General features: G+C 42.8%; 1 protein-coding gene across 39 annotated transcripts in view; it reads right to left on the minus strand.

The window, feature by feature from the left end:
• Positions 1-23,957, minus strand: part of ANK2 (ankyrin 2) — a 382,481-nt gene that overhangs the window by 194,065 nt on the left and 164,459 nt on the right. For 4 of the 39 annotated variants that reach the window (XM_055796027.1, XM_055796030.1, XM_055796025.1 and 1 more), the window contains exon 1: positions 5,073-5,976. The exons of 16 other annotated variants lie outside the window; for them this stretch is intronic. In XM_055796027.1, the coding sequence (XP_055652002.1) occupies positions 5,073-5,195 (123 nt within the window). In that variant the 5' untranslated portion in view covers positions 5,196-5,976. Of the gene's footprint in view, positions 1-5,072; positions 5,977-23,957 lie in introns of those variants that run through there. 19 more of the 39 variants (XM_055796036.1, XM_055796039.1, XM_055796038.1 and 16 more) reach the window with 7 other exon arrangements.

The raw sequence follows: 23,957 nt of genomic DNA on the forward strand, positions 1-23,957 counted from the left end.
ATTATTTTTCATGGCTGAAGAGGCATTTGAAACATCTAGAAATTCTAGTGAATCACAAAGCTGTTTGCCAAGGCAACAAACACAACATTGAACAGATAAGACTTATTCAGTGTGAAAGAAAAAATCAGTAGGTTAAAGCTGCAATAAACCTTGAAAGCTTCAAGTATAGAGAGGTTAAACAGTGAGACTTTCTCTTCCTTAGCCCAGTACAAACCCTACACTGATCCTGTGGCACGTTCACCAGATGAGATACTGTCTGGCATCCATGAACCAAAGTAAGAGTAACCAAGAGTGAAAACTACACCTCCATATGAGTTCCTCCTTGGGATACCTTCTTCTGGCATGCCCAAGCACTCATTAATTCCTCCACGTTCTTCCTTCCTCACTGAGGCTCTGGCCCTTTCAAAAGGGATAAACTTTGTGGCTACCAGCCTCAGCTCAGAGCCCAGACGACAAACACCTGCTTCTGCTGAAGGCATGCTTGAATTTCAAATGGGCTTTTCCACCCAGTTCTGAGACAAATACAATATAATTTTCTAAGTTAATTTTGTAATGTGAGATTTCTTTCTGATACTCAGTTTGTGAAAACGGAGATGGAAATGGGGAAAAAAAGTCTGCTGTTGAAGGAAAACAAAGAAAACTCAGTCCTTGTCTTCTGCAGCTACGCAATGGAAGCCATTTACTGAACATTGACTCTTCCCCATACGCACCTGAATTCTGCTGACAGCAGCATTTCTCCCTCCACCCTTGTCTTTCTGCAGGTATCACCTAGCAGCAGCAGCTCTGTGCGAGCTTTGACAGTGCTTGACAAGTGAAGGACAAAATTCACTGAGATGCAATTGTTTCCCAATCTCTTTTGGTGAGCAGTGGTGAATATTCCAGATGCTGTAGGACATTCTATGCTAAAGGATGCTGAACTGATGAGACTTGCCTTTAAAAAAGGTATACAAGTTTAAAAAACTTTTTAAAAGCTTTATTTAAATACTAAAGAAACATCCACTTACTGCTACTAGAGCCCAGAGGTCAAACTCTGTCCTCATTGCTAATGGTAAAAGGGTAAGAGTTATCAGCTTACCATATTTGTACATTTAAAAATCAAGTTTTATTTGGCAGCAAAATCAATTTTTAATAACAGCTTTTTTGGTTTGGATTTTTATTTTTTTGTGGCTTTTTGAAAAACTTATAAACACCTGTCACATGCAAAGACAGGAAGCTATGTCTGCTTTCAAAAGTATTTCAGACAGGCAAAAGCAAGTGTATCTTACACACTGCCAGGGGCTAGGAAGCTGGGTTCCAAAGCTGTAATTCCAGCTTTGCTGCTGACTCAGTGAGTGACCATCATGTAATCACACCGTTTCCCTTTCCTCACTCTGCAAAAGACGAGCCATATTCAGCTATCTGAAGAGAGACTGAGAGCAAGCGGAGCTGGCCCTTGCATACCCTGAATTGAGGTATCATGGAATTAGCCATGCCTAAATTTCAACAAAATCTATGTATTTTAAGCTGCTCACCTCCTATATTAGTCCCTGGATTTCAGTGCTCTTGATACATTCAGGTAGTCACGCAAATATTCGGGGGGGGGTGGGGGGGTGGGGTGGGGTGTATTTACATATACCTATTTGCATCAGTATGTGTGTCTCAGCATTGCAAGAAAAGACCGCATGCAACAAAGTGAGTATTTCCCATTTGAATGCAAGATGAGCAGAGCTGACTCTTGTCAACTGGTTTTGAAAAAAATGAGTCAAGTCAGCCTCAGAAAGAATGCAGCAGAGGGTCTTGGAATTTGTCTTCAGCCTGCAAACACCTTTTTCCAGTTTTTGGGTGTGGAATAATTCTGCTAATCTTTAAAGAACTACCCATGTCTAAGGACTGCAAAGCCATCATCTGAGCAAGAGCGCTGCTGCTGCTGGCCCTTTTCCCAGCTCTGTTAATGGCCAGGGAGCTGTTATTGTCCAGAGCTATGTCAAATAACAGACACTATGACATTTAAGAACATTCTGGTTCTACCCAAGAAGCACAGAAGCTACAGCCATGGTTTTTAACACTGCTATCAAGACAGATGATGATCACACTGCAAAATATCATTAAGCAAAATACTTGAGAGAAGAGGCAAAGCCACAAAGATCCCACACCCTGCTGCATCCCTGGAAGCTAGGAGAAGCACAGGACAGTACCAACAGATGCCCAACATGCTGGCAGAGTGGAAGAGCTACAGTCGCAGCCCTTCATTATCCTCTTTTGCATAATCAGGATGTTCCAGGGTCAAAGAAAAAGTTTCCATCCCAAGGCCAAATCAGCACTTCACACATACAACAATGTATCTGTATATGGCATATATCCAAATGAGGTTTTGAAAAGACAGTTCACAATACCGTACATTACCGTATTTCCCCTCTCACTATCATTCCTACCAACAAAATGGATCTCTATTGTACTGAAAATTTAGTCACTGCAATGCAATAGCTTTTAAATAAATCACAACACTGGGACTATATTCCCCATATGTAGAAAGAGTTCAAGTGCTGGGAGCAATCACAAAATATTAATTTACATTTTTTCTCTCATGGGCCTGCACATAGAATTTGTTTGTAGCCTTCATTTCCCAAGGAAGTCAACGAAAACTGAGGGCTCTGCACCTACTAGGAGACAGTCATGTTTCGCAGCAGAACAATTTATTTTTCTTCAGCAATTTAAGTGACATATATATAAATATCTTACAGGTACATACACCTCACTTAAACCGATGAATAAATACAAATGTTCCATTATATATAACGTATGTTATCTATTTTGTGTATATTGTGTATATGAGTGTGCATGTATACATATTGACATATCTAATCTGCTCTGCACTGTGCATTCTACACAATACGAGCACGTATACATACAAACAGAAACAAACTCATGCTTGTGTTGCTGTACGTCTCGTGCAGAGGGTGTGTGAGGGAAGATGCTCTTAACCCAGGCCCGTACTCTCTGAAGGCAAGTTGAGGGTGCAGCCCAGCACTTGTTTATGTAACAGCAAGGTACAGCTGCAGCAAAAGGGAGACAGGAGCAAGGGCCGTCGCTGAATGTTAAAAAGGAAGAAATGCAAACAACATTAAGATATTCTGCATATTTTCTAAGCAAAGACTACTGGGGTTCCGTGTATCTGAAAATCTGATTAGGATCCTGCATCACCATACATTGTTATAACACAAATGCAGCCTGAGTCTGTATACTTGCAGTCAGGTATATGCAGCACCCTGGGGAAAAAGATAGCAGACGGGGCAGTATTAATTCTATCCAGCTTTAATTAAAGTACTAGAATACACATTTGAATTGAAGACATTGATGAAACAGGATATGTGAAAATCAGGAAAAACAACACACGTTGTGATGAAGTAACTGAGATGGGTGCTGGGCGAACATGAAGAAAAGACCCTCCCAAGCAAGGACATCCACAGATTAAATATTTTTTTTTTTAAAAGGCTGTTTTGCAGAGAATTTCATAATCAAAAATGTAATCACAAAAACTACCTTATGCTGCAGTGTCCCATTTAGGGGATTAGGATAGTAATCACAATCTGCCCCAAGCAGCTCTGTCCCAGCATCCAAGCCCTGCACACATTAGAAATTACATTCTTGTTTTGATAAAGAGAATTCTAATGCAACTTAATGAAGTCATGCAAAGCAAGCCTTTTAAAAGTCAGGGAGATCGTATGCAGAGGTCCCAGAGGTATCAAACAGCCTTGGTAATTTTATTTAAGTCAGGCAGTTCAGAATATGAAAATCTGTAAGACTGAATGTAGGATGAATTCAAAATTTCCCAGGTATGCCAAGGGAGCAGATGGCTTCTGAATCCTTGAGATTTGCCAAAAGGATGTGTAAATGTGAATGATACATTGCTGGATTTTGTTCTTTTTTACAGAGAGATCTGTGTTTACGTGCAGTGTAGCAGAAAAGAAAAAAAAAGGACAGGTCGTGTCTCTTGATATTATACCTTCCAGAAGAAATGGATAAAGAATGGATCAAAACATGGTGTCAGTGAATGAGTTAATGCATGCCACAACCTAGAGATACCAGAGTGGGGGGAACAGAAATGGCAATGAGGAGGCATTAACATGGGCACTCCCAATGTAATATAGTCCTAAACCTAACCTTAACAGAAGCTTCAGGTTTTTTAATGTTTTCTCCACTGTTTTATATTATTTGTGTCCTTGGAAACTATCATCAGGCAAATAAATAATCTCTATTGATTATTTATATATATTTTTTGTTATTTTTTTCAAGGCAACCGGAGATGTCATTCCCCATTTCTACCACAGAAGGAAAATAACAGTAAATTATAGATTAGGAGAAACCTCCCCAGAATCTGAAACATCTAAAGAGATATGCCTTAACAGAATCAAAGATTGCCACCAGCAACAGATGTAAAACCCCAGCAGATTGCAGACTTGGGTTTCAGGCCCTAGCTGGAAAAATACACCTGCAGTATGCAGTGTAAATAGACTGAATCACGGCTGCTAATCCAGGAGCGGTTACTGACACCGAACTGCATAACGACTCTGCTGTTACGCCTAGCACCACGACAGGTCTTACCCACAGCATTTAGCTTTGCTGGTGATGTGGGAATTGGGACTAAAAGTAGGAAATGGGGGGGAAATGCTGTCTTGAAGTACAGAAATGCACCTTCACGCTGCAAAGCATAAACACAGCCACCTCCCTCCCTGACAACTTCTTCAGATGAGCCGAAGGCATGGAATACCTGGCTCCTGCACCATGACATGCATCTCTGGTCCTTTTGGGGATGAAGGGAAGACGATGATACTGGTGTGCCAATGGCCAGCTTTATTTGCATGTTCCCTGCATGGCTGTGGACTGCCATGACTGGTAGCACTTTAATCTCACTGCAGCTAGGCAAAGTCCACAGCGGGGCTCAGAGGAGATGGGAAGGGATGCAAAAGGGAAATATGATATGAAAGGTTAGGAAAATGATGGCAGTGGATCACCTGGGAAGTGCTGCGGGGAGGGAGGAGGAGGGGGGGAAGGGACAAAGGACAAGGGGTCTGTTTTTCCCTTTCCCCTCATACCTTGCGTTTCCGATCTGCCCTAGAGATTTTCCGTTGCCTTTTCCTCTCCTTCTCAAGGTTTCTCTCCCTTTCTTCAAGTTCAGACTCTCGAACTTTTTTAATGGAAGCAGCTGCATGAGCCATTTTGAAGAGGAAAACACCAGCTCCAAGGAAGCCGTTTCCAGCACACGCAGCTATCCAGGTGATTTATTTTTTCTGCAAGGACATTGGCTGCAAGCCAGAACTTCACAGTGTAATCCACTCTTCCTCCTCCAGCACCCCAGAAAAGGTCACAGATCCACTCCAGCCTCTGCAGCACCCATAACTCAGAAGCATGAAAGCCACGTCCACACACGCAGTGTGCGAAAGTGCTCACAGCCACACACACAAAATCAGAGAGCAGCTGGCAAATATCTGCTTGCAGGTTGCAGGCTGTGACTGCGAGTGAAGACAAGCTTCAGACTTAGCTAAGGAGTTAAAAAAAAAAAAAAAAGAAAAAGAAAAAGAAAATTTGGCCTTTAAACACACATCAAATTGGAAAGGTCTTTTGGGATTCCTCTAGATAGGCTGCGTCTTCTGACTGGGAGGAAGGCTCCACTTCAGCATCACCACCAGCTGGGGGAGGGGGCAGCTCCCTTCAGCTTCTCACATCGCCTTTACGCAGGGTGAGAAGAAAATGGTGCAGTCTGACTTGCTGCTGCTGCTGCGACTCTGTGCTGGAGCTCAGCAGAGGCTTCTCCTGCTCTTCTCCTCCTCACAATCTTCCTTTACTGCTGAGTCGGTCGATAGGAAGGCAGGAGCAGAAGCTGCCAGGCTCTGAGAGACCAGCCTCAGCCTGCTCACCTGCAGGCAGCATGGAGAGCCGCCTGGAAACCGTTTGCAATAGTCAAGTCCTCATTGTGCCTTTATGCAGCCACGTGAGGCTGCATCAGGAGAGCTGCATTAAGCAGCGAACCAAACGCGGCAAGGAGGGGGATGCTGCTTGGGGAAGCACGCAGCGTAATCTGGGCTCAGCCTGCCCCGCTCAGCTAAACTCCACAGAGGTAAAAATAATACTGCCGAGTGTGCTGCTCATTATTATTCAATGCTAAAAACTGTTTTCAGACACTTCCTAAGACAACTTACGAAGAAGCCCTGTGTTGAAGATGGAGAATGATTATAGATGTAGACCAACAGAGACATGTTGTTAATTAGACTCCCCCTTGTCATCTTCCCCCCAGATATCATTTGGGTTTGGGACATTAATTTATAGCATTAATATCAGAGACAGATGGGTCTGTCATTCCCTCGTTGCTTATCCCTCTGCTAAAACCAGTATATCAAAGCTCTGCTCCTGCCTCCCTGGGTAACTGTTATCACTATTAGCGTCAAGCATTTATTCATCAAAATAGGACACAGATAGATAAAAAGAGCCTTTGCATTAGTTCCTGGCAGGCAGCAGAGCACATCTCAACTCCCACCAACACCACTGATCCAGCCTCTTCCAGGCAGGTCCTGAGGGAGAGGACTGCAACATGCCGATGCAGCACAAATGTCTGCATCCCTGGCTTAGCCACCCTAGGGGAGCTAGGGATGTGGGACCTCACTGATGGCAGCACTAAAAATCACCGAACCAAAGCAACAATTCTCTTAGCCAGGTTTCCCTCTGCAATATATTCCTTGGTTTCAGACTGAATTTGACTGAATGGCCACTAAACCTGAGCACCATGAATTTCACTCTAACACAGCACCACCAAGTCAGTAACAGACGTCCTGTGAGCTCTTCATGTGACAACAGCTCATAGACCGGGCCAAATCCCAAACTTGTGTTATTTTTGTACCCACAGAACATGGTTGTTTTCAGCTCACATCGACCAAGACCATTTATTATTACCAGGGAACTAATCACTCTTGATGGCGTGTGTTTTTACTATAAGGTTGCACTTTGAGAATTTCAAAAATTCCAAATTTTCACAGATTCCTTGTATATGGAAACTAGGAAGCACTATAAAGGCAACTTTAAAACAGGCATCTGGTTTGTGTTTGAGCCAGCAATCTGTGCATTCGATCAAAAATGTAAGATGACATCAGAACAAGTAGGGTACAGAGTGCCAGCCAACCTTTTTTCCGGTTCCTCTCTACATACAGGCTGGTTTTCTCACAGTTGTTCCCATTTGTGAGAAACTAGGCTACACAAAACTAATGGCTGAAACACAAACAGTAGCTGCAGCAACAGCCACCAGCAAAGTGAGACCGGTGGAGGCAGCCACAGGGATAAAATAAAGGAGAAAATGGAATTCTTTAACAGGCCTGTAGCTTACCCTTGCCTTCTTGCCATTGTATGAACCTCACAGGTAGCACCACTTGTAAACCAGCACTTAAACAGCTGGTAATCTAGAACTCTACCTTCCTGATACAGTGGGAAAGCATGCATCTTCCCAACCTTTCCATGGGATCTTAGGCAAGAAATCTGAAAATAAGACCAAATCACAGGCCACCACACTTAAAAATCCTGGTCATAGGATTTCTTAAATCACAGTTCAAAGTTTCCTCAAGCCACTGAATACTTCAATCCTGATACGTAGTACACAGACAAGGTTTGTTACACAGGAAGGTTTATAGGAATTATGATTATTAAACAATACATCATCTTTTGATGATTAATATGTGCAGGCTCATCAGCTCAGTCTGAAATAATTATTCTTTCAGAAAACTCACTTAAAAGTTGAAAAAAGGACTTGATGTACTTTGTAACCCATGCTACGTGAGAGAAAAACATCAGACACTTGAATTGAACAACCGGTGCCAAGTACGACAAAATGAAACAGCAAATATTCTTTAGGAGGTCACTGGCAAAGAACTTCAGATCACGTCTATGAGTTCACTATTATGTCTCCTAAACATTTTCCCCCTAACCTCAAGGAGGCATAAAAATATTTTTGGGGGGAAGTAATTTTCAATAGATTATTTTGGAAAGAACATATCCAGTCTGGGGAAAAGAACATAAAGTATGTATCACCACTTGACACAGCTAATGTCCCTGCAGGAAAGAAGTGTTCTGTTTTAAGACAGAAAGATTTTTCCTAACGGAAGTAGAAAATGGCTTGTCATTGCCCTGTGTATACAGATCTTAACAAAAAGAAATCATTCTGTGGACATCAATCTGAAGATTAAATTTTCAAGATCTGTTCAGTAAAAATGGAAACTGAGCAATTTTCCCCTAAACACAGAAAACGTATTGTGAAGCTGCTACATAAGAAAAACAGAATATACAGTGATGCTACCACAAACGGTATGTAGGAGGGGAGTGGGAGCGTGGGCAGATGCACAATAACATAGAAAGAACACAGTACCAGAAAAAGGGTGGCTTTTCTCTAAAAAGCATTTGTCATCATTAGCTCTGAATGTAGAAATATATAAGTCATGAGATTCAACAAATTCCCATTTGGGATAATAAAGTTTATACGACTTGAACCCATACAAAGTCTTGCGTGATTTGTGAATAGGCTGCGAGCAACTAACCTCACTATGAGGTCCACAGGTGTGTGGGTGCATTATTAGGGTTACAGCTCCTTTCTGCCTGATTTACAAACCGGCATAAAGCATTAACTTCCTGACCTGATCTCCTAATTCCAGTCTCCAGGCTTTGTTGTTTTAACCTGATCCACCAGCTGAGACAAAAGGCTACTGCACTGCAGTGCTTTACTAGCCACAGCTATATTCAGCACTTGGTTTTAACTGCCAGCTTTCAGGTGGAGAGACATGATTTGCTGAGCAAATCAGCATCTTCTGTCTATAGAAACCTACCAGACGAAAATCAACAGTAATTGAGTACAAGAGGAGAGGATGTAAACAAGTGATTATCTTCCTTGAAGCATATCCACTAACAGGGGTCCATCTCATAAAGATGAGGTTCTCTCCACATAAATCATGTGGGCAGCGCAAAAACCAAGTTAAAACCAAGCTGAGAAATAATGCCAAAAAGCGTGACTGAAATCTATTCCCATCATTTACCAAAAAAGGGAGGCAGTGATGGGGTAGGAAAAGCCTTTCATGCCTCAGAGCCAGGATGGAGACTGTTCTTTCCAGTTCTAAGCTGCTAGCACATTCAGAAAATAGGCTGGAAATCAAAATTCAAACAGCTAAAAATGGGAAAGGGCTGTCCCAGTCAATAGTTTGGTAGCCATGAAAGCTGGGCAATTCGACCTTTTGTTTAGTGTTGTGGAGGACCCTTCTGAACAAGGCAGACCGCAATTCTGCAGGGGAGCTGCGTTCCCTCTGCAGTGATGCACTGCCTAATTTGTGCACAATATCTAACTAGTACATCTAGGTGTTATTTTGCAACCATACAACAACTGTCTCTGTCCTTACAAGTTGTGCAGAGATTTAAACTCCCCCTCCTTGCTGAAAGGCAGGACACGTTAGACCAGCCTTGTTGATGTGGATGCACAGCCCTAGTGGCCTAGAAACCTGAGAACACAGACTCAAAGATTTAGCTCACCTCTACCCAGAAGCACAGACGTCGACCTATCTCTCTGCTGTCATTCTCATGAGGTTAAATGTCAGAGGTAGGCATCCTTGTCCCTCTGGTCAGGAAACTCTTCCTGGACACTTCCTCGTGAGGGATAAGGATGGAAACGATGGAATATTTTTGATAGGGACCAAAATACTTGGTGTTCCAGAGCAGTGTAACAATGTACTTAATTCACTATTTAAAGCAATTTGGATGGCTTGTGCATATTAACATATTTAGCCACTTCAATATCTACAGAATTACACATTCCAAGGAAATTCCAAGGGCAAAATAATTCTTGTGGAAAGTAAAAGCACATAGCTAACTATGGAAGTATATGCTACATTTATAAATTGCCTCCTGTCTCACTGACTGTTTAATCCACACCCTTATTTATAAGTTATACAGGTAGCAATTGCCCTAATTCTGAAGGTACACTAACCCTGGAAGTGTGTTAGCAATCACATGTCCACGCTATATAGGTCTCACTTTATATTTTCCTGAAAGAAAAAATAAAAAAGTTTAAAAAGGCTCTACACTCTCTCAATCTCATGTTACTGAATACGTGAAGACAATGTGTTCCAGAAAGTTCTAGGCTGGAAATTAGTGTCACTGAACTGGTACTAAAAAAATTATATATAAAGTTACATGCTGGCTTTTTTTTTTTTTTTTGTACCTTGATTACATCTATTTTATTAATTGAAAAGCGACAATACAGAACAAGAAATGAAAAAGGGCAAGTTATGGCACATATATTAATAGACATAAATCAGACCAGTCTCAATGTCTTTCCCTTCTTTTCTGTTACACCACCTGGGTACAATTGACAGCACTGACACATTTAGTGGTCAGTACAAAAAGCACATTACAGATGACACAGGAATATTTGCAATACCATACCCTCCCTTGCACAGCGGGTTGCTGTCTTAAAGGTGTTCAGTTCAACACTGCCAAACGTCAAATGTAATTAATAATTACACCAGAAAAAAAAAAGAGATACTGCTTAGCTACCCTCATCTTGAAAAAGCGACTGAAAAAACTCATCTACTCTTAGAAAATTATTTCTTCCTCTATCACAGATGAAAAAAACTGAGATTGTATGGTTACATTTGCTCCTAAGAACGTAATCACTGTGGGATGAGAGTCTTCTGTCCCCAGCAGTGGCCAAAAATCAGATACCTAGCAAGGGGTAGAAGAGAGAAAACTTAGATGATATTTTCAAGTACTCTCCTGGCTTCTGGTCATTTCAGACTGATGGGCATCTGTGCTAGACATTTCAATTTATATGGTCATCCTCACAGGCTGTTTTCCATGAATTTATTCAGTCTCTTTCTGAACCTTTCCAAGTTTCCAGCATCCATGGCATATTAAGGCAGAGTTCTGCAGTTAACTACACATTCAAAGTACTATTGTCACCGTAAGCACTAAGAGATCAGCAAAGGCAAGATAAAATATGTGTCATTCTCAAATCACAAAAGTCCTTGCAGTCATCCTTTATTACTGTCCAAGCTGTGCCATGACAAAGCAATGCTTTGCACACACCACCAACTTTCTGAACACCAAAAACAGGATTTAGAAAAACCCTTCAGAGACTGATGTCTCCGGTTTAAATAAATACACCAGTTTTGAGGTAAAGACATTCCAGCTGTGCCAAAGTTAGCAATTCAAGAAGCATATTTTTTTTATCAGAATCCTAAATAAACTAGATAGTCACTTCTGGCAAGAGTGCTCATTTTGCAGTATTCTGATGACAGCTAAGTTGCATTAATTCTAAATATTGTTCCACTTATTTTAGTTTTCATATGGATTGAAAATATTGATGTTGCATTCTATTTTAACCAAGTCAAAGAGGGCTTCACCCAATAGCTCACTAAGGGCAACAGCAGACATTTTATTAATTTAAATGGACTTTGGATCATGACCATAATCATTTAATTCAACACTACATCGTGCCTCCTCATCTTCCTTCCTGCCCTATCTTCTTTCATCTTTGAATATTGTGTTCAGTTTTGATCTTGTGAGTAAAGAAGCTGCTATTAATACAAAGAAGGAGCTGAGGAATCAATTCTGAAGGTGTTGCAGATCTGCCATGTCCAAGTCCCAAAACCCACAGTGTGTTCCTCAGGCTCCCACCTGACACTCACTAGTGACTGCACTTACATCTGCTGGACCCGCTGCAAAGAGATCGACCACTGGCCCATGCAGGGCCCCCTCTCCTGCAGGGGCAGCTTGCCAATCTAGTCTCTGCTCTGCTGACACCACAAGTGAGGCCACCCACAGCCAAAAACAGGGCAGCTTGTTGAGGTCTGCATCATCCTGCTTGCTCCCCAGCTACCACCTAGTGTCATGGACAAGCGGTGCAACACCCTGAGAGAACGCTCCTGTCCCTGATCCCATGAGGTGGGTACCTGCCTCGTCATTGTGAGCAGATGTAGGCTTTCTAGCTGGAAGACAAGAAAGCTGAAGGGAGCAGCTAAGACTTGAGAGCTTTTGATTTTTATGATAAAAATAAGTGGTTTAATTTTTTTTTTGCTTGAATGTCTTCCCATATAATGATCTGGCCTGTTCTCAGAAGGCTTTTTTCCATCTTTTTTTCTGAGCATTTTCATTATAGCCAGATACTGCTGAATTACATTAGTTCTGAAAGACAGGGCATATTTTAAGCTCAAGGGTAATTACCTGAAAAAAAGTCACAGAAAGCAAGTTGTATGCTGAAAGGTACTTGCATATAGTTCACTTGTGTCCCTGATGGATCAATCCTACCACTTGTGATTAAAAAGTCCTATTACTTGTTTTCCCAGAAACCAGGGGAGTCTTTCCAATGAGCTGTCTGAAAAGTCAAGTGGAGGGCTCTTGATTCTAACCCCACTAACTTAGCTGATGTAATATTATCCTGTTACAATAATGTGGCTGGACTACAGTGTTGTATGTAATATAACCAATTTAACAGGAACATTTGTTGATCTGGAAACAGAATTCCATTATCTCAAAGCTAATCACTGGGGTGCTGTAAATAAAATAACTTTCCAAATGATAACAATACAACAAATAATTATGCCTGGGCAACAAAAGCATATAACAGGAAAACCTACTTGGTAGCCACTGCATTGGAAGTCTGTAAGCCAGCGTGACCCAGATCTCATCCACTTTAAATCCTTTCAGTTGCAATCTAGATGCTGCACATAATCAGCTCTGCTTAAGCACCCTTGCTCTTACATGTATAAGTCCTGCCTGCACTTCAGTGTTGGACTAGGTCACATGGATTCACATTTGAATGGGCTCTATCTACCTTGAATTAAAAGATTCCATGTCCATAGCTATCAAAACAAAGACTTGATTGCTACCTATACAAATATTATTGTATATATGTTTGTATATGTAGCAGTCTGACCCCCAAAATGAGCCTTCCAAAATTAAAGATGGCTCACAAAACAAGCAATTGTCTTTCACAGTTTGTTTCAGTTTGCAAAGTATAGAAGGAGAGTATGACCAAGTGATGTGCCTTTATATTTCCGCCTACTGTGTATATGGTCTTTAAAGGGCATTTCCATCACCAACATACCATCAGGACTAATGACATGGTTAGATTTCACCTACCCACCTGCAATCTGGCTTGCAGCCTGAGTGCTTAGGCCACAAGAGTGGGTATCAAAACTAAAGTGACTACACACAACCACTCCTAAGAAAGATTCTAACTACACAATTTCCAAAACACATCAGCAATAATGCACCTTAAGTAACAACCTGCAGAAGCCTAGTATGCCTGCTCTAAAGCCAATAATTTCTCTTGTGCTTGTTTGATGTAATAAAAACATAAACAAGAGTTAGATAGCACATTGCTTCAGCAAATACTTATGGCAAAGAGATGTATCGTTTGTCTTCCAAGCACACTTTCCCACTTATAACAAGAAAACACCTATCTGATACTTGTTTATGAAAACACAGGATAAAATTTTGTATTATGGATTCTCAAAGACTATTTTTAGATACTCCCCAAATTAACAACCACATTAAGCACATAAACATACGAAACTCTTCTTCTAAACTAGGTATTTTTCTTCTTTTCCTCACAAAAGGTTGAGATTCCTTCACATTCAGAGTCTCTCCCCCCGCACCCAAATAACTTTAGAGGTTCCAGTGTCTGCCCAAACCAATCTATAGAACAGCTTTATCGCCCACAGGGCGCTGAATGCCTCTGCCCTGCACACACACTGCCAAACCCTGCCGTTAGCACGCGTTCATTTGCCTGGGACAGAAAAAGCACGGAAGGCATTTACTGCAGAGCGAATCCCCAGGAGGAGAGCTCTCGGCTCCCCCAGAGCTGCCGGGCACCTTCGGCAGCGCTCACCACTTGGTGCTCACGGGCACAGGGCGGCGGGGCGGGCGGGCAGCACCATGGAGAGCGCCCGGCGCCGCCTGCCCGCCCGGCCTGCCGGGAGCGCCACGGGGCCCGCCGGCCCCCTCCGCCCGCCCGCGTTCGTGCCCGTTTACAACTGCGGCCCAACCGCTCTCGGATGTAACGTGGGGCCCCGGCAACGAGCGGTGTGGCTGGCCCGCGGCGCTGCTGCGAGCTCACCACCCCAGGCTTCTGCTCACCTCCGAAACCCCCTGCTCGGATCCTGCAAGGGGGGCAAAAAGCAGAGAGACCACGAAGAACCTTCACATTCCTAGTGAAATAATTTTGCCAGTGGTGAATGCTAGGTCTCGAAAACGACTAATACATTTGGACTAAAAGCCGAGGTCTAGAACAGCTAAAAAGTCAAATTCCAAATCCAAGCCAGCCAGCTCTGATTACTGTGGCATATGCTAATTTCTGTGGAAAACAGGCAGTCAAGCTAAGCACAAACTGTCCCCGCTCCCGCCGCCAGGGCCTGCGGAATGCAGAGCAAATGAGCGGCGAACGATCCCCCTCCCCTGGTCACGCAGCGCTAAGGCAGCGGTAGGTTCCTATAGCTATTGCAATTTTGCAGCAGCCCAAGCACAAAGTTTTGGGATGGCTAAAATACACCCTTGCTCTAGCTGCAAATGCCGCGCTAAGCATCCAGGTTCACCTAAGTATTTAGTCTGTTCGGGACACCAACAGTAATCCTTATTCACAGGTGTATTTTCCCATGTAACTTTCTGAGAAGCTCTGAAACAGCTTGCCAAGGATAACTGGATAGGGTTTAATTAACTAACTTGTAAATTCCCCTGCGGTAAAATCCTGCTAAAAACAAGATGAAATGCACTGACACTGGTAACCAAGAGGTGGTAAATGACTAACTTCATGAGAGAAAGGCCCTACTGTACATATTCTGCCTCCATTCCACTGTCCTACCACCGTTTGGATAGGGTAGATCAGGGTAAGATGGAGCAAGATGCTCTCTGTATCACCTACACCATGAAAGCCTTGGTGGCCCAAAGATACAGACTACTAGGGAATTTCTACACAAAGCACCCAAGAAGATCCAAATGCCCCTGAGGTAGCAGAAGCGGAGACTGGTGACAAGTAGCATTCCTCAGGGGTCCATTGGGACCAGCGCTGTTCAACATCTTTGTCAGCGACATGGACAGTAGGATTGAGCGCATCCTCAGCAATATTGCCAACACCACCAAGCTGTGTGGTGTGGTTGACATGCTGGAGGGAAGGGATGCCATCCAGGGAGACCTTGGCAAGCTTGAGAGGTGGGCCTCTGCAAACCTCATGGAGTTCAACAAGGCCAAGTGCAAAGTCCTGCACCTGGGTCAGGACAACTCCCAGTATCAAGACAGACTGGGAGGAGAATGGATTAAAAGCAACCCTGAGGAGAAGGACTTGGGGGTGCTGGTGGATGAAAAGCTCAGCATGGCCTGATAATACACACTTGCAGCCCAAAAAGCCAACCAAATCCTAGGCTGCATCAAAAGAAGCATGACCAGCAGGTCAAGGGAGGCAATTCTCCCCCTCTACTCCACTGTGGTGAGACCTCACCTGGAGTACTGCTTTCAGCTCTGGAGTACCCAACAGAAGAAGGACATGGACTTGTTGGAGCGAGTCCAGAGGAGGGTCACAAATATGATCAGAAGGCTGGAGCACCCCTCCTATGAAGACAGGCTGAAAGAGTTGGGGCTGTTCAGCCTGGAGAAGAGAAGGCTCCGGGGAAACCTTATAGCAGCCTGCCAGTGCCTAAGAGGGCTGACAGGAAAGCTGGAGAGGGACTTTTTACAAGAGTAGGTAGTTTACAAGCAATAGGACAAGGGGGGATGGTTTTAAACTAAAAGAGGAGCAATTTAAATTAGATATTAGGAAGTTCTTCACTATGAGGGTGGTGAGGCGCTGGCAGAGGCTGCCCATAGCAGCTGTGGGTTCCCCATCCCTGGCAGTGCTCAAGGTCAGGCTGGATGGGGCTTGTAGCCACCTGGTCTAATGGAAGATGTCCCTGTCCATGGCAGGGTGTGGGAACTAAAGGATCTGTAAGGTCCCTTCCAATCCAAACGGTTCTGTGATTCTATGAAATGAAGAAACATTTTCTTTATGTGATAGATAAAAGCCAGAACGCAATGTCTAATGACCAAACCCAGCAACAGGCCTCTGGCCAGCGTATAACCCACTACTGAAGGCCCTGCCTCATGAGCTTATGCTGGTCTTGGATTAACAGTCTACATTCTTCAGGAAGCACCTGGCAGGTGACCTTTTAAAAGTATTTCACAAGCTATTACAGGTACCTTTTATAAATAACATCAGTTTTAAAACAGTCATTTTTGAGTCAGATAAAGATAAACTCCTCCGAAATTACAGGGAATGTAGTTCACTGTCCTTCTCTAACTTAAAAACATAACGTAGATCTCACTTCCAAAACACTAGCCTTTTTTTCTTGTCCTTCCTAAAAGTAATACCCTCATTATAAGCCCCTCATTATGGGACCATATAACAAAAAACTCCACATAAACACAAAAAGCACAGGAGACCACTGCTATCATACATACTTCCAGTAGCTATGGGCATTTCAAGGACTATGAAATGTAATTTTCACTTTTACATTTTTATATTAAGAATCCTACTTATTTTTAATGGCTAGTGTTTCTACAGCATTCAGGGAATTAAGAGACCCATGTAGGAAGTTTACTGGAATGTGTCTGGTCTGTCAAGAAGCAGCTTGGCTTCTTGTCAAAAGGACTTTCAGATCACCCCTGCAGTGCTGCACTGGAGAGGCACAAATGCAGCCCTCAGTAAATTATTTTCTTACAACGGTAGATTGAAATGATTTGGGCAGTTGGATCACTGATCTGTGTAAGTGTGCCAGGCCAGAACTGTGTTCACATTGAACTGAACTGGTCTGATTCTGGATTTGTACTGAAGACAAAACACATTCTAGATCTGAAGCTGATTTGCAGAGGCAACTGCATATTTCAAGCTAAATACAGGAAAGTATATTTGATGCACAGCTTTTTCTTTTACTGTCAAATCTGTCCCACCAAATAAAAGACCTTGTCCATAACAGTACACCTTCAGTTACACGGAACAAAGCATTCTCCAGAATCGAGACATCTCTGACACACGGAAAGGCATACATTACCATGAATTTGTTCCTGAAGTGCCTTCAATTTCCATTAATTCCTGTGGAAGATGAAGATGAAGAGCTTGTCTTCTCAAACAACTAACAGGAATGGTCCCAATTCATAGCTAGAATACAGGCAGCACTCTGTCTAGATTAATCATAATCTTCACTTTAAAAGCAGGGTCTTTCTAAAAGGAATAATTTCTGAAAAACATTTTGTGACTTCTTGGGAGCCTTGGGAATAAAGACCTTACAAAGAAGAAGCTGTCTGAACCACTTTGCCAAACAACCTCTTGCTATTACGGAGATTTGAAAATGCACTGCAGAGATCGTTAGCAAAAAATGTATCCTTGCAAAAGTATACTGTAATTTGACATGCCTGATGTAATTGGAAGCCTTACTGTAACTCAGCTGAGTTCATCAAATGACGCCCCTTGACTATCACTACATATTTAGTGATTTTACATTTCACCCAAGACAGCAGCATTAAAAATGAGGAATAAAGAATATGGCAATTTATCCATTCCGTCGACCTGACTCTGAAAGTCAAAAATAGAATGCTCTCACTTGGAGCCCTGGAAGTTTGCAATGTGTAGAACGAGATGCTCCTAAGAACATCATCTTTGAAAATCAGACATCTATCTGATCGTAGTTGAGCTGACTGACAGTGCGACAGTGGTTGGCATGGAATAGAAAGGCTTCTGCAAAAATCTAAGCAAAACTGACCCTAAGCTGCCAGAGCAGTTGAAAATCGAGCTGGCCATATTAATTTGTATAGATGTGGCAAAAGGGCAGATGATTTATCCACATGGCTTGAGGCTGTGCTCTACATTGGAAAGGGACAAAGGCAGCACATAAAGACTTCATGTTAAAAAGGAAGACAAAAAGAACTGTGCCTCAGTCTGGACCAAATGCATAATTCATCCCAGGCTTTCCCTCACAGCTCCGTTTATCATCCTTGAGCTCTTGCAAAGGGCAAAACAAGTTTGTACCTGCACAACATACAGCACTGGATTGCAGGAAGCATTTTAATTCCACTCTGCCACATGAGCACTCCTGAAGCACCTGTGAGGAGAGTGCTGAAGAGAGGCTGTCCTCCTTCCCAATCACAGAGCTGCCAGACCAAGAATACCTTTCCAGACCTGCAAGTTCTCCTGATGACACTAACAATTACCAAAGATGAGTTTCAAAGCGGGAGTTAACTGGTTTGTATGGAAAAGGCAGAAGCTGGACTTCACAGTGAGGGATAACAAAGAAACACTAGCTAACGTTTAGCACGCCACTGGGGACGTGAGAAACCCAGATTCACAGTCCCAGGTGTCCTGTCACCTCAATGAATGAATGGCCCAATTAAAATGCTATTATTTATGTAAAGTAGAACAGCTCCAAAAAAGGAACCACAGACTAGTCAGGCACTAATATATTAATTTGGGACTTCAGAAAGCTCTCTGAATCAAAAACTCTCCAAGTAAAGCCTGAACCACCAGTGTTTCAACGGGCGCCTGACCCCGTGCAACGGAGCATGCTGTCGAAGTACTGAGTCAGCCAACATGTCCGCATGGTAGAGCATGCTGGCCAGGCGTAGCAGCAGGAAAGGCACATCAGCAGGAAAGGCACATCAGCACATCGTGCCCCATCTTTTAGCTGGGTTAATCTGTAGCCTTGCACTGACGTGTTTATCCTGTCTGTATTGGTGCTGGCTTGAAGGTCACTGCACTGTCCACCATAGCACAATGCAGAGGTATCCTGAAACGTCATCTTTTCTGTATTGAAGGAAGTATTTGCAAGCTTTTCAAAATTCCTAAATAAAACAATAAAATCTCTGGGATTCACCTCTCCATAACTGCAACCAGACAGCAAAGAGGATTTACTGGTCCTTTCCCCTCCTTTAGTTGTCATGCCTTTTCTTTGAGGACACAAGGATGCACAGCAAAGGGCTTTCTTAATAAAAATCAGTCTTTAATTCATCAGCTGGGACTGAAATTTGTGTCTGGCTAACAGTGAACAATATGCAAAACAACAGCGAGCATGCGAGTAAAGCCTATGCTGTGGTACTACGTTATGTTTCTCCAAACTAGCAGGTTCAGATCCTACAAGATCTGAAGATTCTAAATACTCTTTAATTCAGGGAAGTCAAAAAAGTCTGGGTTCAGATAAAAGCACTACTGTGAACTTAAACAACAGTAATTCTTTTCTCAGGCATTTCAGAGCCATTGTGCATTCTTCTGGCTAGCTCACAATATCCAAGTGCCCCTTCAATGCACTGCGTTCATATTAAGACAAAAGGACCGCCCGGCCAGAAAAAAGCATCTCTGTCTCAAGCAGGTAAAAGGGGTGTATGAACTGCACTAGCTAAGCAGCATTCTAGTCTTGGACACACACTTCTCTCTACTAAGCTAAACAATAGTTTCCAAGTGGTCTTTGGTCCTGGCTCCTGGAAAAGCAAGCTTCACCTTTGTCTTTCCACAGCTAAAACAGAACTTGCACACCCTCGAGAGGCAAGGTTTGCGAGGAGGAATAATTTACCTGGTTATACGGAGTTTTTACGGTAAGTAGGATTGCAGAAGCGTATCCCAGGTGTCCCCTGTTCCTCTCCCTAGAAGTTCACACCCCAAATTGAAAAAAATTGAAATATCTATCATTTGCATCATCCCTGCACATACATAATTTTGTACAATTGTTACTAAAACTAGACAAGAGATGCAGAGGGGTATTGCATCCCAGCAGAGAACAGCATTATATATAGCAATGTCGTACTAAGTGTTGCATTTTACATATGAATAGTAAGTCCATGCCTTAGGATAAGGATGTTTAGCTTTTTTAATGGTCTTACACCAGATATAACGGTATGTTACATGTATTTTTCAATAAAAGAGAGGGGTGGCAGAGAGGAACCACTACGTACTGACTGTAACACCCTGCACTGCTCCAGGAGTGCAGGAGTCAGGAATGAAGCTCAGCCTGGAAAAGGGGAAAAAAGGTTTGCTTTAATACTTGTCTTATGGCTTCCTGCTACTCAAATCTATTTTAACTGGCGATAAATCAAATTATTTTTCCCCAAGCAGAGCCTGTCGCCGGTGATGGCAACTGGAGCTGCGGCTGAGGACCACACGGTGGCACTCCCGGTCCGCTGGCCCCAGCGGCCACCAGTCGCCAGCCCCAAGCCTCACCGCCAGGATGCTCCAAGGAGAAGCCGGCAGGTTACCAGTCGGGCTTGAACTGTATTAACAGTCTTTGATACAGTTTAATAGCTTAATTTAGAACAACAAAAAGTTGACCACCAGGCAAGTGGTTTTTTCTGCTTGAAATAAAAAGTAAACTACTTTTCCAATAATTTCACACTTCTCGTGGGGAAGGACTCCTCCAGATTGTCTGGTCCAGGGCAGTGACCCGGTAATTCTGCTGGCCTGCAGGAACTGTTATCTGTGACCCTGCCACTCTCCGGCTATAACTCCGGCAGATGGGTGCTCCCAGCAAAGGCTCTCCACTCCCCCCCATCCTGAAGCAAGTAAGAAGAGGAAAGCTAAACAGCAAACCATTCTGAGTTCCTCCTCGCAGAAAGCCTGCCATAAAACCGAGGACTTGACCATGATGCCCACGGTATTTTAAACACACAGATCTAAGGAAATGCTGTGGGCAATGCTCAGACCTCCCGGCAGCCAGTGGGATGGTGCTGGTTTCACCACCTGGTGCCCAGAGCTCTCCCTGGCAGCAGCTGCTCAGGACTCCCTGGGTGCATTTCTTTTCTAAATGTTTCACACTGCAACAAGCACAAATAGTGGCACACAACTTGGCATGCTGCTCAGCACAGCCATCCCTTAAATTAACCTAGAGCTAATTTTAGCGTAACAGGTGCTCACAAACTTGAATAGGCCATATGACCTTGACATATCTGATTTTACATTGCATTTAAGATAAAGCACTCTGCTTTCATCACCCTCTGTACCACTCAAGAAAAAGCAGAGTGCTTGCTGCTTTTTTGCACCATGGTACCTTTCTTATTTCTCCAAATTTGCTACTGTGACATGGCTTAATATTGGCACATTAAGGAGGTTACATCATACAATCTATGGTGTAACTCTGCAGATAATATTCAGAGGAACATTAAACTCAAGAGGTTCCACATGAGAAAGAATAGCACGGGTTTTCTCACCTACCATCAGCAGAAACACATTTGAGATTTTATGTTGTCTTTTAATGCACAGGAAGGACAAACCTGCCACTTTCAAATGCAAAATATATTCTTTTTAGACATCGGCACCGGTGCCTCAGAGAATGGTGTTTTCCACAACCTAATCATCCCCCAGAGTCAGAGAGAAAATAGTGCCCAGTGAGGCCAGTGAGGATAAAGAAACTACAGTAACCTTTGAAAAGACTCTTGCTGTCTTTCGCTTTGTATGGTCTTAGATTAGCTGCTGCTGTGTAGCATAAGGAGACTATTTATGAATTAATCACACATCAAACTGCACATGTGCATAGGAATAGTCACTTCAGCTGTTGTATTGTACAGGAGAGTACAAGAAGTCTGATTATGGGTGTTTTGCCCTTTAGTTTCTTCTCCCCTATCCATTTACTGTTGCTGTTTTAACCTATTCCTATGCTGGGAAAAGCAGGAACTTCTGCAACAAAACAAAAATACGTTTGACAGTGTTCTGCGTACAGTCTCATATCTTACAACACCTTAAACTGCATAATAGGTACTTAACCTAGCACCACAATAGAAATGCAACGGAGGTGAGACGTGGGGGGGAAGATGCAGATGGTAGCCTAGGAGAAGAGTGACGGGGCTGTGGGAAACAATGCAAAATCCTATTAATTTTAAGGAGCACAAAGAGACACTCCTACAGACATTTTTTGGGGGTGATCTCTGCATCGTTACTGGCTCAAATGACAAAATAACCCCAGAGCTCTGGGAGCTGAACACTGGGTGTTCACTGTGAAAAATGAGAGTGATGAAGCTCTTTGACAAGACCCCTAGAGTCGCTCTTTGCAGTCCTCTCTTGGGAGCCTTTCAGAGAGTGCAGAGAGTCAACCACACAACAAAAATCCCAATGAATGGCAGATCCAAATTCCACGTGTGCCTTTTTATTCTGAAGGCCACTGCTAGAAAAGCTTGTTGTTAATAACTTCTTCTGCCACATATTCCAGCTATCTGGACTAGGCACTAAGAGCACAGGAAGTCTGACAGCCAGGCTTCCAAATTTCATAGAGAACATTCACGCTGATGCTTTTAGCATCTGTCCTCTAGCCCAATGCACGTGAAACCTCCTGTAGCGTAAGAACATTCAGTTTGCAAAGACAAGCACTTCAAACCCAAAAACTTCCTAATGAAGACCATAATCTTTATCCAATCCCTTTATGTGCATGTACTGTGAGACAGTCTGTATTTAAGGATCACATACTATATATTCATGAGATCTCTGCCTCCTTCAGTGAGTAGGTCCCAGCAGCATGCGCTTAAGAAACAGAGCTTTGAGCACTTATTTTTGCCATGATGCTCAACAGGGGGCAGAAGGTCTTTCATTCTGCATGATAAATCTGATTTATGAAGACATTATTAATTTCCTCATAGGCCTTTCTGTAGTTCTGGGGTTTTTTTTATATATATATAGATACACACACACACATATATATATAACAAGTACTAATGCCTTTAACTTCCAGAACAGCTTTGTGAAATGAAAGGCACTTAATCTTCAATTCATAAGGCCAAATGTATCCTCTCATTTTGGCTACATCAACCAGAAATGCTTTGAATCTTATTTTTCAGGGTATATATACATTAGATGTAGCACTTTTGAATTATAAGTGACATTTCTATTGGCTTCATTTGCTATAATGGGTGCTCAGTATATCTACAGGTAGACCATGAATCACAAGTCAAGTTGTCAAATAAAAGGACAGAAGACCTAACTGTTGGCAGTCCTTGAAAACCTTGAGATTTCTGATGTGAGCAGCACCACACAGGGCCTCTGAGAAGAAGAAAGTCAGAATCCATGTCTGCAGGGCAGTGCTCTGTTTCTTATATGGCCAGCTCTCCTCTCTTCCCCATGATCCCTTGTCTTAGCACAAACACCCCATTTCTAACACAACCCAAGCAAGAATGCTGCCCTCCCCTGATTATTAAACTCTGATTCACATGTAACTCACGTCTAGCCTGTGCCCTGAAAAAGTCAAAGCTATTATGGAAAAACAGCACACAACCCCATCAGCAAAAATCTGCACCCGAGAACACACACCCTTTATTTCCAGCACTTCTTAATCTTTATACATAGTTGTCCTCGGTCTTGCTCTTGGGAATGTGTAAATTCTTAGTAACGCTATCACACCTGAAATACGAGGTGTCAGGCTACTGAAACACTAGCCAGCATTAGCAGTGTTACCATTAGTACACGTACACAGACTGCATGCAAGCGCTGCTGAAATATAGAACATGCCTTTGATGACAGTTAAAATAAACTTACAGAAATGGAATAGCGAATCTGTATGGCAAGAGCTTATATTTTTTCAAGAATTGTGCAGGGCTTTAACCATGCATACTCAGGTAGTGGTGTCAAATTATAGAGGTGAATTATTTTTTTACTCTTCTGATAACCTATTACTCATTGCAATATATGTAGAGAGTCCATACATTGACAAAGACAACGTCCCCTAATTAACAGTTAGTTATCTCCGTAGGAAGAGATCTTCTTGATCCAAACAGAGGGAAAATTTAACATTCTTATCATTAGATACGGGACATTTATCCTCTTAAGTCTCCCTAGTGGAGGCTTCTCCTTATTCCTATGTTTGGCAGCAAGCAAATCTCTCAAAGCTCCTCTGTGCCTCTCAGTATTTGGGTACTCACAAGCAAAAATCACCCATCAGCAAGCCCTGTACATAATGCCAGTTTGTTGC

The sequence above is a fragment of the Falco peregrinus genome, chromosome 2, assembly GCF_023634155.1.
Source record: "Falco peregrinus isolate bFalPer1 chromosome 2, bFalPer1.pri, whole genome shotgun sequence".
In the NCBI taxonomy this organism is placed as follows: domain Eukaryota; kingdom Metazoa; phylum Chordata; class Aves; order Falconiformes; family Falconidae; genus Falco; species Falco peregrinus.